The sequence below is a fragment of the Mirounga leonina genome, unplaced genomic scaffold (assembly GCF_011800145.1).
Source record: "Mirounga leonina isolate KUSES-001 unplaced genomic scaffold, KU_Mleo_1.0 Mir_447, whole genome shotgun sequence".
In the NCBI taxonomy this organism is placed as follows: Eukaryota; Metazoa; Chordata; class Mammalia; order Carnivora; family Phocidae; genus Mirounga; species Mirounga leonina.
The window spans coordinates 14,366,912-14,381,252 of record NW_023270757.1 but is presented as its reverse complement, the minus strand read 5'-3'; the positions used below and the strand labels follow the sequence as shown (position 1 = coordinate 14,381,252).

General features: G+C 39.8%; 1 protein-coding gene across 3 annotated transcripts in view; it reads left to right on the top strand.

Annotated features, from left to right (window-relative positions):
* The window catches only part of UHRF2 (ubiquitin like with PHD and ring finger domains 2), a 94,533-nt gene extending 87,772 nt beyond the window's left edge, over positions 1 to 6,761 (top strand). For all 3 annotated transcript variants that reach the window (XM_034988013.1, XM_034988012.1, XM_034988011.1), the window contains 2 exons: positions 4,678 to 4,776; positions 5,728 to 6,761. In XM_034988013.1, the coding sequence (XP_034843904.1) occupies positions 4,678 to 4,776; positions 5,728 to 5,874 (246 nt within the window). In that variant the 3' untranslated portion in view covers positions 5,875 to 6,761. The remainder of the gene's footprint in view (positions 1 to 4,677; positions 4,777 to 5,727) is intronic.
* Positions 6,762 to 14,341: the final 7,580 nt, after the last annotated feature.

Sequence of the window (14,341 nt, the reverse complement as noted above, 5' to 3'; positions counted from 1 at the left end):
GATGGAATATGACTGTAAAGATGAAAATTATAAAAGATTTTATAAAAGGAATTGATAAGTTGTTTGAAAAAAAGAATTTAAAAAAAAGGGAAAGAATGTGATCAGGCAGGAGACTAGAACAAAGCCATACACTAGAGATTTAGAGTATATTTTGATTTGTTAGAAGAAACTATCTCAAAATTTTAAAGAGAGAACAACTTATATATATATATGCCAAAAATAAGGATAACTACTATGAAGGGATAGAATATGACTCTAAAAATGAAAAAGAAAACTGTTTTTTAAAAAAGGGATTGATAAGATGTTGGTTGAAGGGAAAAAGAAAAATTCAAAAAAAATTAACTTTGAAAGACTAAAGAATCATGGTAAAAAAGCCATGATCTATGTGCAGTATTCCCCTAGCTCTGGAGTTCTGCTGTTCTCATCTGCTGTTCTCACCGTAAACTTGGCTGGTTGTTCTTGCTGATCTTCTGGGGGAGGGGCCTGTTGCCGTGGTTCCCAGATGTCTTTGCCAGAGGCGGAATTGCCCCGCCCTTGCCTGTCCGGGCTAAGTAATCTGCTTGGGTTTGCTCTCCGGAGCTTTTGTTCTGTGCAAGCTTTCCGTACAGCTTTGGAGGACGAGAGTGAAAATGGCAGCCTCCTAGTCTCCGCCCCGGAGGAGCCGAGAACTCGGGGCCCCGCTCCTCAGTGAGCCCCCAGAGAAAAGCAGTCAGTCACTCCCGTCTCCCTGGTCTCAGGCCGCACTCCATGCTCACCTGGCCTGTGAATGAGCATTTCTATCTCTGGCACACGACCCCGTGTGGAGTCTCCAAACCCAGCAGATCCCTGCAGTGCACTCCCACTCCACTCCTCCCCGGGTAGGAAAGGGAGTCTCCCCAGATCTGCCGCTTGTTCAGTCCCTGCTGGAAGAGCAGTGGCCCGACTGTGCCGCGGATCATGGTTTATGGTAACCCTGAGCTGACGGCCCACTCCTCTGCTCCGTCTCTGCAGCCGGCTTCCCCGCTACCTGGAAAAAAGAGTTTCCCAGATACCTGGGAGCTCTGCCGCACTCAGGCACCCCTGGTCTTTCTGTGACCCCGAGGGTCCTGAGACCACACTGTCCTAGAGAGGGTTCCATCCCCCGCTTAGCCACTGGAGCGACGTCCCTCAGTGGAGCTGACTCCTAAAAGTTCCGATTTTGTGCTCCGCAGCTCTATCACTTGCCAGAAGCGGCCAACAGAGGCCCCCTCCCCCGCTGTCTGTCTTCCCGACTATCGCCTCAGATTCACTTCTCCGCACCTCCTACCTTCCAGAAAGTGGTCGCTTTTCTGTTCAGAGAGTTGTTGCTATTCTTTTCTTCGATCTCCTGTTCAGTTTGTAGGTGTTCAGAATGGTTTGATCCCTATCCAGCTGAGTTCCTGGAACCAGATAAATTCCAGGTCTCCTACTCCTCTGCCATCTTGCTCTGCCCCATATCCCAGGTGCCCCTAATTTTTAAACTTTAAAGAAATGGGTGAGATTTATCACATACTTTTTTTTTTTTTTTTTGAGAGAGTGCCATGGGTGTGAGGGGGAGACAGAGAGACAGAATCTTAAGCAGGCACCACATGCAGTGAGGGGAGCATGACGAGGGGCTTAATCTCACCACCCTGAGATCATGACCTGAGCCAAAGTCAAGAGTCAGATGCTTAACTGACTAAGTCACCCAGGCGCCCCTCAAATACTCTTTTAGATTTATATTGGAGTCATCATTTTCTTTGCTTATAAATGTGAAATATTGGGTCATTCTTGGTAAAATGAGGCTTACATGTTTGGAGGACAGAAGGAAAGTGATTTAGTTGTATATGAAGTGTTACTTGCTTTTTAGCCAGGAGACCCAGCCAAAATGAGAGTCTGATTCTGGTAGGTCATTTTCACTTAGAGAAAGCAAGATACAGCACAGTTGTTGATAATAGTCTAATTATTCTCTGGTGAGAGGATACAGCTGGTTAGGGATAACTCAAGTGAGTTCTAGCTCCGGGGTGGGCAGGAGACAAAGTAGTAGGTATAGGTGAAGGAAAAAGCCACTTAAGTGTACATGGAAGTTCTTTGAATATCCGTTGATTGGATGGAAATGTGTATTGGGCTTCACTGTGAGACTTTTAATATGTATATCCTGTTTATCAATTTTTAAAAAATTACTGAAGTTATTGTATCCTGTGAGACTTGGCAAATGTATACAAATCAAGTACACTTGTCACCTCTTCTTTCAATGTAACTTTTATACAAAATAGTCACCAGTTAACAGTTCTCAAACCACCACCAAAAAAAAAGACAAAAGTAGTATTCAGTAGGTTATCCACTATTGGCAGGGTCTACATGCCTGGGTGAGATGATTGTGACCTTGCTGCTAGTGATTACTTTGGATGTTTATGTGGTATTGCCATGGGCAAATTTTACGCCCATTCTGTTCAGATAAACCAGGAATACATTTATCAAGCCAGAAAAATCAGGTGTTGGCCAATGGCGACTTTTAAATAAATGCATATATTATATATATGTATGTATATTTTTATCCCAATACCTTCCCAAGGCCCTACATGATCTGGCATCCGTACTTACCTCTTGCTACTCTCTCGGGCCCAAACTGCTTCAGCTACAGTGACCTCTGTGCTATTTAAACACACTCAACCTGTTGCTGCTTCTAGGCCATTATACCTGTACTACCTCTCTGACTAGAAAATGCTCTTCTCTACACCTTCATGTGGCTCACTCATTCCTGTAAGTCTCTGCAGAATTCTAGTCCTCAGAGAAGCCTTCCCTGGCTACCCTTTCCAAAACAGCCACTCTTTACTCATGCTCAGTTATTGCTATCTGAAATAGATTTTTTTTTGTCTGCTCTCCTAAAGGAATATAAAGTTCTATGAAAGTAGAAACTGCCTTTTTATCACTTCTACACAGATGAGTACCTAGCACATTGTAGGAACTCAAAATATCTGTAGTACATCTTACAGCTATTTTGGAGATACCGGGGAAATTATCAGTCATTAACAAAGTACTTTGTCACGGGGAAGGGGACCTGGTATTAAAGTTTGAGTTCTTTCCGTATCTCCCCTAAATGGTATATTCTTTCAGTGTGTTTTGTAATACTTGTTGATAATTTGCTTGACTTTTATAATGTTCATAAATAAGTTTCAAGATACAACTTTGAAATGGAAACTTTGATTTAATTTTTACCTGAAATTCTTGTACATTCTGCTTTTTTTATTGACCAAAAAAAAAGACATAAAATACACTCTCGTACTACCAAAATAACTGAATTAGCCTTGTGACTGTTCAAAAAACTATTTATCCTTCTAGTTTAAAAGAAACAGTTGGGTAAAATGGAACCAGTAGTGGCTTTTGATGAGTATGAGAGTACCCATTGCTTAAGATGGCTCTGCCTTTTTTTTAAGATTCATTTATTTATTTATTTGAGAGAGAGAGAGAGTACCTGAGAGCACAGGGAGGGGCAGAGGGAGAGAGAAACTTTAGCAGACTCCTCGCTGAGCTCAGCCTGATGTGGGGCTTGATTTCAAGACCCTGAGATCATGACCTGAAACCAAGAGTCAGCGCTTAACCAACTGTGCCACCCAGGGGCCCTAAGATGGCTCTACCTTTTATAATTTAGTCCCAATTTGAGTAAACATTGGTATCGGGAAAATATGGGATTTTTTTAGATTGAAGCAAAATACCACAGAAGATAATCCTAGGAAAATAAATATGTTCTTTTTTTTTTTTTTTTTTAAGATTTTTATTTATTTGACAGACTGTAAGAGGGAACACAAGCAGGGGGAGTGGGAGAGGGAGAAGCAGGCTTCCCTCAGATCAGGGAGCTCGATGTGGGGCTCGATCCCAGGACCCCGAGATCATTACCTGAGCTGAAGGCAGCCACCCAATGACTGAGCCACCCAGGTGCCCCAAATATGTTGATTCTTCAGAGTATTAGATACTACAGAGTATTTGTGCTTTTATTTTCATAGCTTAAAAAATACTGAGGTTTGGGGGCACCTGGGTGGCTCAGTGGTGGAGCATCTGCCTTTGGCTCAGGTCGTGTTCCCAGGGTCCTGGGATTGAGCCCCACATCGGGCTCCCTGCTCGGCAGGAAACCTGCTTCTCCCTCTCCCACTCCCCCTGCTTGTGTTCCCTCTCTTGCTGTGTCTCTGTCAAATAAATAATCTTCAAAAAAAAAAAAAAAAATTGAGGTTTCGTAACAGCAAAAGATTGAATAAATAACATGTGTTCATATACTGGAATACCACCCAGCTTTTTTGATAAAAGATCTGTATGTAATGACTTTGAGACAAGCTGTCCATGATTGTTTTTTTTTTCCCTTTCAAGTTTTTATTTAAATCCCAGTTTGTTAACATATGTCCGTGATTGTTTTAAAGGGAAAAACAGTAATCTCTGGAATGTGAGGTTTAAGGGGAATGTTCACTTTTTAATGCCATATATTTTGATTTTGCACATTTTCCAGTCCAGTTCTAAGATTTAAAACTAATGTGTATATCTTAATGGAATGGAGTTTCTCCGTTTTGTATATTTGCTTCTAGTACCATCACTTTTTTTTAATACAAAATGTGTGATAGTGACAAAGACATTTTTTCCCTAATTACTTAGAATCTTATTAATATTTTATGAAATACTAACCTTTTTTCTTCCCCTTGGGTACCATTCTAGAATTTTCTGAAAAAATTGGAACAATCTTTTATGTGTGTCTGCTGCCAGGAGCTAGTTTACCAGCCTGTGACAACAGATTGCCTCCATAATGTCTGTAAAGTAAGTAGATTTCTTTCTCATTTTATCTTGTTTAGGACAAGAGGGTTCACTAACCTCCAGACATGTTTTTAGCATGTAAAGCATTTTTCCATGAAACAGAACAGTTGTGGAACCTTGTCAGCTAAGAAACATTTCATTGCATTTTGGCAGTAATGCGTGTTTCAATTCTACAGTAATAGTTAAATATGTATAGTTGAGGTATTCTATCATATTTGGAGTTACTGAGGAGAGGTTGAAATGGAGAAGAAAGTAAGGTGTTGTTGCTGTGTTCTATGTTAGAGCATATGTATGTTTCATATAGTGCAAACTGAATTCCATCCACATAATGGAATCTAAAACATATTCTGTCTGGCAGCATGCCCAGAGGAGTTGAATATTGTATTACTAGTGTGGTGTAAAGGGAAAAACTGAGTTTTAGTCAAACCGAGGTTGGAATCCTGCTCAACTGCTCAGTGGTTATGTGCCCTGACCTAACCTCTGAACTTTAGTTTCTTTTGTAAAATGGAAGTAAACCTTTCGCATATGTTTGTGCCTGACCTATATATTTCTGGAAGACACATTCTACGTTTAAGTGATTTGTTGAAACATATAACTTAGTTCTAAGTAGGGGAGTCCTAAATTTTTTTTTAGGTGTTCTGTCATGAAAGATCAGGATTAAAATGCAACCTAGAAGATGAGGCTAGTGGAAACTATACATAAATTCTAACACTCTCATTTTATTGGATGAGGAAATTAAAGGACACGAAAGTTAAAGTTTCACAGTATGTGCTAGAAGTGGAACCTGAAGCCATGTCTGTAGAGTAGTTTTCATAGTGCAGATTCAGACCTTTACAGTTGTTCATCCTAAGTTTCTAGTTCCTGTTTAAAAGCATAAGTCATTGACTTTTCTACATGCTATTACTGTTATGAAATTGGGTATGTTTTTGTTTTTGTTTTTTGGTTTTGCCTTAGGATTGCTTACAGCGCTCCTTTAAGGCTCAAGTTTTCTCCTGCCCTGCTTGCCGGCATGATCTTGGCCAGAATTATCTCATGATTCCCAATGAGATTCTGCAGACTCTACTTGACCTTTTCTTCCCTGGCTACAGCAAAGGACGATGATTTGTCTATTTCTACTGTGTTGCTCTTGATGGCTTTTTGGACAATAAAGAATCTAAAATGATTGGGGGGAGGGAGCGGGGAGGGTGGAAGCGCAATGGTGGACCATATCTCTCACGTTCTGAAGCAGCTAATCCTCTTTCCTACATAGCCATTATCTTGTGTGTGTAGTAAGAGGCCCATTTCTCAACTGTCTTTTAAATATCAAAAGGTAGTTCCTTGTCAGTAACAACTAGTTTTAAATGAGTAAAAAGTCAAAGCCTCAGCTCTAGTTGATATCCAAGTTAATGATTTATTTTGCAACTACCTCAGGACAGAAAAGACTTATGGGGATTTTTTAAATCATTGAGTAATTAGTTAAATGAAATTTTAGCTACGCACTGCCTCCCAAATATTAGTTGTGCCTGGTTTGTGTAATTTGATTTTACAGAGGAAATGACACTCAAGATCTTTGGAACGCAGCTTGTGTATTGTGCATAATACATTTTTAATGTCTTCTTCCATTACAATGTGTTTTGCAAGGACAGGTTCATTTTTTAGCCCATTTTGTGAGCTCCATTGTGCTTTTTTCTGGTGTTTTATGCAAGTTGACTACTAATGACTAATGAGAACAATATGAATGCATTGTTGCTGCATTAGTGTAATGTGGTGTGGTTTTGCACTTAAAAGAGGTATTCAGATGCTCTAGTTGTAAATGTTCATGAAAAGCCTCTTCTGTACTAGTCAAACTGCTTTTAGTGAGTCTCACCAGTGGTTTTACATCTGCAGAGCATTGAGGGCTGGGCTGACTTTTGAGAGGACTGAAATTGCTTCATATTGTGATCCTAAATTTTATATTCACTATATTCCCTAAAGTATACCTTAATAAATATTTTATGACCAGAAAAATAGCTCATCTTGCTTCACTTTTTTACATTTGTCTGGCTTATAGTACATATTTTTAAGAATTAATCACTTCCAGAGTATTTCATTGTATATTTTAAAACAGACATTTTCTATAATTCTCTATTCTTGATTTTTGGTAATACGAAATAGTATGAAATCTGGATTTCATTTTTACTTTTACTAAATTGGAAAAATTTTCAAAATAAGTACTTAGTGACTGTTCTTTTATCTATAACAACTTCAGTCTTGCATTCAGTTTTAGTATTATCAGTGCTACTTATTTCACTGCCATGAAAAAACATCTTTCTAGTCTCTGAAAGTATATTGTTAATATTTTCATCAAAGTTTTAATGATTGTTATATTTTCATCGAAGTTTTAATATAAAAAGTTTAATATGAGAAAACATCTTTCTAGTCTCTGAAAGTATATTGTTATATTTTCGTCAGAGTAAAGATTTAATACCAGTTTTCCTGCTTCTAGATTCAGAGCCACACATAGCGCCAATATTTATTGAATATTGCTTTGCACTAGTCACTTGTACGTTTTTATGTGTATTCATTTCATCCTCCTGACAACCTTTAGAGGCAGGTACTATTATCCCCATCTTATGGATGAACATCAGAGGTACAGAAAGGTTAAGAAACTTGCCAAAGTTCGTACATCAAGGAAGTGGCCCAGCTGTGCTAGAAACAGGCACGGATGCTGGCAATCTTACTTCTGGGCTATATAAACTCTCACATTTGAATATAAGCCAAGCTAGTTTGGGTGCTTTTCCTGCCTTCAATTAAATTCAAAATCAGGTCCTGGGGATCACTTACAGCATAGTGATTGGAACTGTTTTTACTTAGGGCTAGTTATGGACATTGGAATAGTTTTCATTTGAAGAATCAAATAGGGCCTTTTTAGATTGAAATGAATCATTAAATTGCATCATCTAGTGTTGTATTTCCTTTGGCACTGGCCATATCTCTGTGTGAAGGGTGGGAAACAAACGTCTCCTAGTTTCAGCTACTTGAACTGGTTTAGTTCTGCTTTTATTAGCAAAATAAGTGATTCTCACAGTTAAGCTATGTTTTTCTTAACTTTGTTATAATATTATGGACTAGGAAAGAAAGTGGACTCCAGCTTAACATGTTCAGGAGCCAAGAATGGCCCCAAACTAAGCAATTTTATGTTGCTTTTAAACTTTTTCAAAAGATCTCGGGTTTTTTTACATAAGTATTTTGGTTTGATGTAAAAGATACAGACTTTTAGAAAATAACCACAATACCTTTGCCACACATGTAAAAAAAAAACCATTAACAGTTATATCATCAAATGTCTAGTAAATTTCAAATTTCCATTGTCTAAAATGTCATGTATAGATATTTTAGGTTTGTTTATGTCAGGATCCAGATAAGGACCTTACATTGTTATTAATTGCTATCACTTACGTATCTTTTAATCTGTATATATCCCTTCAATTTTCCTTTACTTTTTGCAATTTGTATGTTTAAATTATTCTGGAGCCTTTCTGACAGAGCAAGATTTTGCTGATTATAACCATTGCTGGTATGGTTTAACCTGTTACTCTTTATTCTATGCAAATTGGTAATTGGAATTCAAGCATGACCAGATTCAGGTTTGTTCCACTGCCCCACACCCCCCACACCCCCCACACCCTGGTCCAAGACTTCTTCATAGGTGGTATGGTTATTCCTTCAGGTGGTATATAGTATTTGGTTGTCTCTTAGGCTCAAGTTTGAAAGAGTAGCTTCTCACTGAATTCTGTTACATGTAGTAGGTTACAGTGATTGCTGTTAAGTACTCAGCCACTTTCATATGGGTAGGATTTTTTTTCTAATTAGCGTAAGCAGGGCCTCTAGTTGTAGAACTCATTCTAAATAGTATCGTTCATTCAACAAATATGTGCATGCTAGTATGTTTAAGAATATTAGGTAAACTTTGGGGAGTTGGCAATCTAAAACACCCTAAGCTCTCTCATAAGCTTGTTATGACAGTTTGGCTAACAGAAAGGGGGACCTGCCTGTATTACAGCTTTGGATTTTAGTATAGAGCCTACATACGAACTGAAGAGAGATCTGCTCTGACTTGCCCACTGTGCACTATTTCTTTTCTGCTTATTAGGGACTGAACCTTTTCCCATTCTTCAGGACACCCTGAAATACAGAGCTCATGACTCTACCTGATTTTAGGGAATTGAGCTTGATAATTCACTTATCACCAGCTTAAACTGGGAAGAGTTTTCCATGCTTATCTCCTGTATGCTGACTGGTCCACACACCAGATGTTTGAATCCCTGAAAGAACTGATTATTTAGTAACCTGGATTAATCAGACAGTACAAAGAAAAAAATACAAACACCAAACACAAACACAAAACATCAAGAACTAGCTAGAAGGACCAGGCAGGCAGACCAAGTTACAACTATTAAAAAAATGAATGAAAGAACGAATTTTACACTATATCCTCAAGTATAAAACTGCATTGCATTGCTAGAATAACAATAAGGTGCTGTGTGAAGAGTAGTTTGAGATTAAAATTCTCGGAAGTAAATGGTTGAAAGCAAAAGAGTAACAGACAAAACAGTGGACAAAATCTGAACATATTACTGTGTATTCCGTTATATATGGATATTCCACAATTTGTTTATTCATCTGGTGATGGATATTTGAGTTTCTAGGATTTTGCTATTATGAATAGCTGCTATGACCCTTCATCTGTAAATCTTTGGGAAATAGTTTGAAAGTTTCCTATCAAATATGTTCTTACCATATAATCCATCAATTTCATTAGTATTTACTCAAAACAAATGAAGAGATGTTCTCAAGTGGTTTATACCATTTTACACTCCTGCCAGTCATGTATGAGAGTTCTAGTTGCCCCACATACTAACACTTTGTTTTTGTCCTCTTCATTGTAACCATTCTGGAGGATATGTAGTTTCTGTAGGACACAGGAGTAGGTTGAATATATAGTGACCAGAATGATGAGTAGTCATCAGTACTGTTCTGGTATTTCTGGCTCTCAAGTGCATGTGTTAGGATTGTATATCTTAGCCCCCTTGTGGTTGGCTAGGGTCATGTGACCAGTTAATCAGTGAGCTGTTTAATAAATGCTGTGTGTCACTTCAAGACAGAGTGTTTCATCACCCTCCAGAGTTTTTTTTTTTTTTTTCTCCCTTCCATGGAGATCAGTAGTACCCAGACAGCTTTTCTAGTAACATGGGTCCCAGAGTGAGAATGATATAGAGTTCCCCTGCCGAGCTTACAATGGACAGGTAACCATGAGTGAGAAGTAAATCTTTTTAACAACCTGACATTTTTGAGTTAACATGACCTAGCCTATCTTGACTAATGGAAGCATTCTTAAATTCCTCAGTTTCTCAGTAGACAAGGAATTGAATTTTTAAAATTAGTGTTTTAATAATTTAGAACTAGAACTTCCACTATGTTTAAACTAAATTTTTTCATCTCTAAGTCAGTTGACTACAAGCTATTGATTGGTTGATGGTGTGGTAGGCAACCTGTAAGATGGTCCCCGATGATCTCCAGCACCTCATCTTCATTCCCTGTTGTAATCTCTTCCCTTTGAGTGTGGGCTAGACTTTTTTTTTTTAAGATTTATTATTTACTTATTTTAGAGAGAGCAGGGGTGGGGGGAGATTCTTTTTTTTTTTTAAGATTTTATTTGTCAGAGCATGAGCACAATCGGGGAGAGGCAGGGAGAGGAGAAGCAGGCTCCCTGCCAAGGAAGGAGCCTAACGCGAGACTCGATCCCAGGACTCTGGGATCATGACCTGAGCCGAAGGCAGATGCTTAACCGACTGAGCCACCCAGGTGTCCCCAGAGGGAGTCTTAAGCAAACTCCATGCTGAGCACGGAGCCCAATGTGGGGCTGGATCCCATGACCCTGAGATTATGATCTGAGCTGAAACCAAGAGTTGGACACTTAACTGACTGCGTCACCCAGGCACCCCTGGACTTATTCTTGTAATGAATAGGATGTAACCAGAGTGATGGGATATCACTTCCAAAGTTAGGTTAAAACTAATGTGGCTTCCATTTTGGGTACCCTCTCTTATTCACTCAGAGAAGCTAACTCCTGTGTTTTGAGCTACTTTATGGAGAGGCCCATGTGGTAAGAAACTGTTGTCTCCAACCAATAGCCAACAAGGTCCTAAAGCCACGGAAGTGAGCTTGGAAGTGGATTTTTCCCCAGTTGAACCTTGAGGTGACTTCACCATTCATTCCAGTTAAGACACCCTGAGCCAGAGGTGTCAGCTAAGCTGCTACTGGATTCCAGACCCACAGAAACTGCAATAAGGAATGTTGTTTTTAATCACTAAATTTTGGGATAATCTGTTATGTAGCAATACATGACTAATACAGATAGGGTAGCCTTAAGTGTCAGTTTGCCCAGGACAAACCAAAGTTGTATTCGTTGTTCCAGAGTGATTATGAATACAATTCACTTTTCCTCTTGTAAAGTACCCCAGCAGTCCCTCTCAAAATAACACCAGCATTTTTCACAGAACTGGAACAAACAATTCTGAAATTTGTATGGAACCAGGAAAGACCCCAAATAACCAAAGTAATGTCGAAAACCAAATCTGGAGGCATCACAATTCCAGACTTAAACCTCTATTACAAAGCTGTAATTATCAAGACAGTATGGTATTGGCACAAAAACAGACACATAGATCAATGGAACAGAATAGAGAGCCCAGAAATGGACCCTCAACAGTATAGTCAACTAATCTTCGACAAAGCAGGAAAGAATATCCAAAGGGAAAAAGACAGTCTCTTTAACAAATGGTGTCGGGAAAATTGGACAGCCACATGCAGAAGAATGATACTGGACCACTTTTTTTTTTTTAAGATTTTATTTGGGGCGCCTGGGTGGCTCAGTTGGTTAAGCATGTGCCTTTGACTCAGGTCATGATCTGAGGTTCCTGGGATTGAGCCCCACATCAGACTCCCTGCTCAATGGGGAGTCTGCTTCTCCCTCTTCCTCTCCGCTCCCCCGCCCCACTTATGGGTGTGCGTGTGCTCTCTCTCTCAAATAAAATCTTTTAAAAAAATAAAGATTTTATTTATTTGAGAGAAAGTGGGGGGAGGGGCAGAGGGAGAGAGAATCTTAAGCAGATTCCCTGCTGAGTGGGAAACCCTATGTGGGGCTTGATCCTGGGACCCTGAGAATATCACCTGAGCCAAAGTCAGACACTTAACTGACTGAACCCCTGGACCACTTTCTTACACCATATACAAAAATAAATTCAAAATAGATGAAAGACCTAAATATGAGACAGGAATCCATCAAAATCGTACAGGAGAACACAGACAGGAGCCTCTTTGACCTTGGCTGCAGCAACTTCTTGCTAGACACGTCTCCAGAGGCAAGAGAAACAAAAGCAAAAATGAACTATTGGGACTTCAGCAGGATAAAAAGCTTATGCACAGCAAAGGAAACAGTCGACAAAACCAAAAGACAGCCGACAGAATGGAAGAAGATATTTGCAAATGACAGATAAAGAGCTAGTATCCAGAATCTATAAAGAACTCCTCAAACTCAACAATCAAAAGTAACAAAAAATCCAGTCAAGAAATGGGCAGAAGACATGAAAGACATACAAGTGGCTAACATGCACATGAAAAACTCAACATCACTGGTTACCAGGGAAATGCAAATAAAAACTACAGTGAGAGATCACCTCACACCTGTCTGAATGACTAAAATCAACAGCACAAGAAACAACAGGTGTTTGTGAGGATGTAGGAAAAGGGGAACCCTCATGCACTATTGGTGGGAATGCAACTGGTACAGCCACTCTAGAAAACAGTATGAAGTTTCCTCAACATTAAAAATAGAACTACCCCCGGGGCGCCTGGGTGGCTCAGTTGGTTAAGCGACTGCCTTCGGCTCAGGTCATGATCCTGGAGTCCCGGGATTGAGTCCCGCATTGGGCTCTCTGCTCAGCGGGGAGTCTGCTTCTCCCTCTGACCTTCCCCCTCTCATGTGCTCTCTCTCTCTCATTCTATTCTCTCTCTCAAATAAATAAAATCTTTAAAAAAAAAATAGAACTACCTTGTGATCCAGCAATTGCACTACTAGGGATTTATCCGAAAGCTACAAAAAGTGATTCAAAGAGGCACATGCACCCCAATGTTTATAGCAGCAATGTCCACAATAGCCAAACTTGGAAGGAACACAGATGTCCACTGACAGATGAATGGTATAAAGAAGATATATGTACACACACACACACACACACAATGGAATATTAGCCATCAAAAAGAATGAGATCTTGTTGTTTGCAACAATGTGGATGAAGCTGGAGGGTATTATGCTAAGCAAAATAAGTCAGAGAAAGACAAATACATGATTTCATTCGGATGTGGAATTTAAGAAAAAATGAACATAGGGGAAGGGAAGGGAGAATAAGATCAAAACAGAGGGACGCAAACCGTAAGAGACTCTTCTTAACTCTAGGAAACAAGGGTTGCTGGAGGGGAGATGGGTGGGGGATGGGGTAATTGGGTGATGTGCATGAAGGAGGGCACGTGATGTAATCAGCACTGGGTGTTGTATGCAACTGATGAATCACTCAATACTACCCCTGAAACTAATAATACACTATATGTTAACTAGAATTTAAATGAAATCTAAAAATATATAAAGTGCCCCAGTTTAGGGGTCCCTGGGTGGCTCAGTGGGTTAAGCATCTGACTCTTGATTTCTGCTCAGGTCATGATCTCGGTCGTGGGATCGAGCCCCACATTGGGCCCCACACTCAGCAGGGAGTCTGCTGGAGATTCTCTCCCTCTCCCTCTGTCCCTTCCCCCACTCACATGCTTGCTCTCGAACTCTCTCTAAACAAAACCTTTTTTTTAAGATTTTATTTATTTATTTGACAGAGAGAGTGAGCACAAGCAGGGGGAACTGCAGGCAGAGGGAGAGGGGTAAGCAGGCTCCCCATAGAGCAGAGAGCCCGACTCGGGGCTCGATCCCAGGACCCTGAGATAATGACCTGAGCTACAGGCAGATGCTCAACCAACTGAGCCACCCAGATAAAATCTTTTTTAAAAATAAGTGCCCTAGTTTAGGTAAGATCACCTTATTGATAGACTCAATTAAGGTCTCTAATGACTGGTGTGGGATCAAGCTCCAAGTCAGGCTTCATGCTCAGCATGTTTCCCTCTGCCTCTCTCTTCTCTCTCTCTCTCTCTCAAATACATAAGTCTTTTAAAAAAATCTCTAATGACTGGAGCACCTGGGTGGCTCAGTCAGTTGAGCATTGGTCTCAATCTCAGCTCAGGTCTTGATTTCACAATCATGAGTTCGAGCCCCACATTGGGCTCCGCACTAGGTGTGAAGCCTATTTAAAAAAAAAAAAAAAAAAAAGATATCTAATGACCTAACCCTGAATTCACTTTGTTTCTGAAAGTATTCTTTCCCTCATACCCAGGAATTTAACTCAATAACATTCTCTCCTTGAGAAAATACAGGTATTTTTTAAAAATCTCTGGTGAATTGCCATAGATGAGAAATGATACAGGTGGAAAGCATAGCAAATTTCTGTTT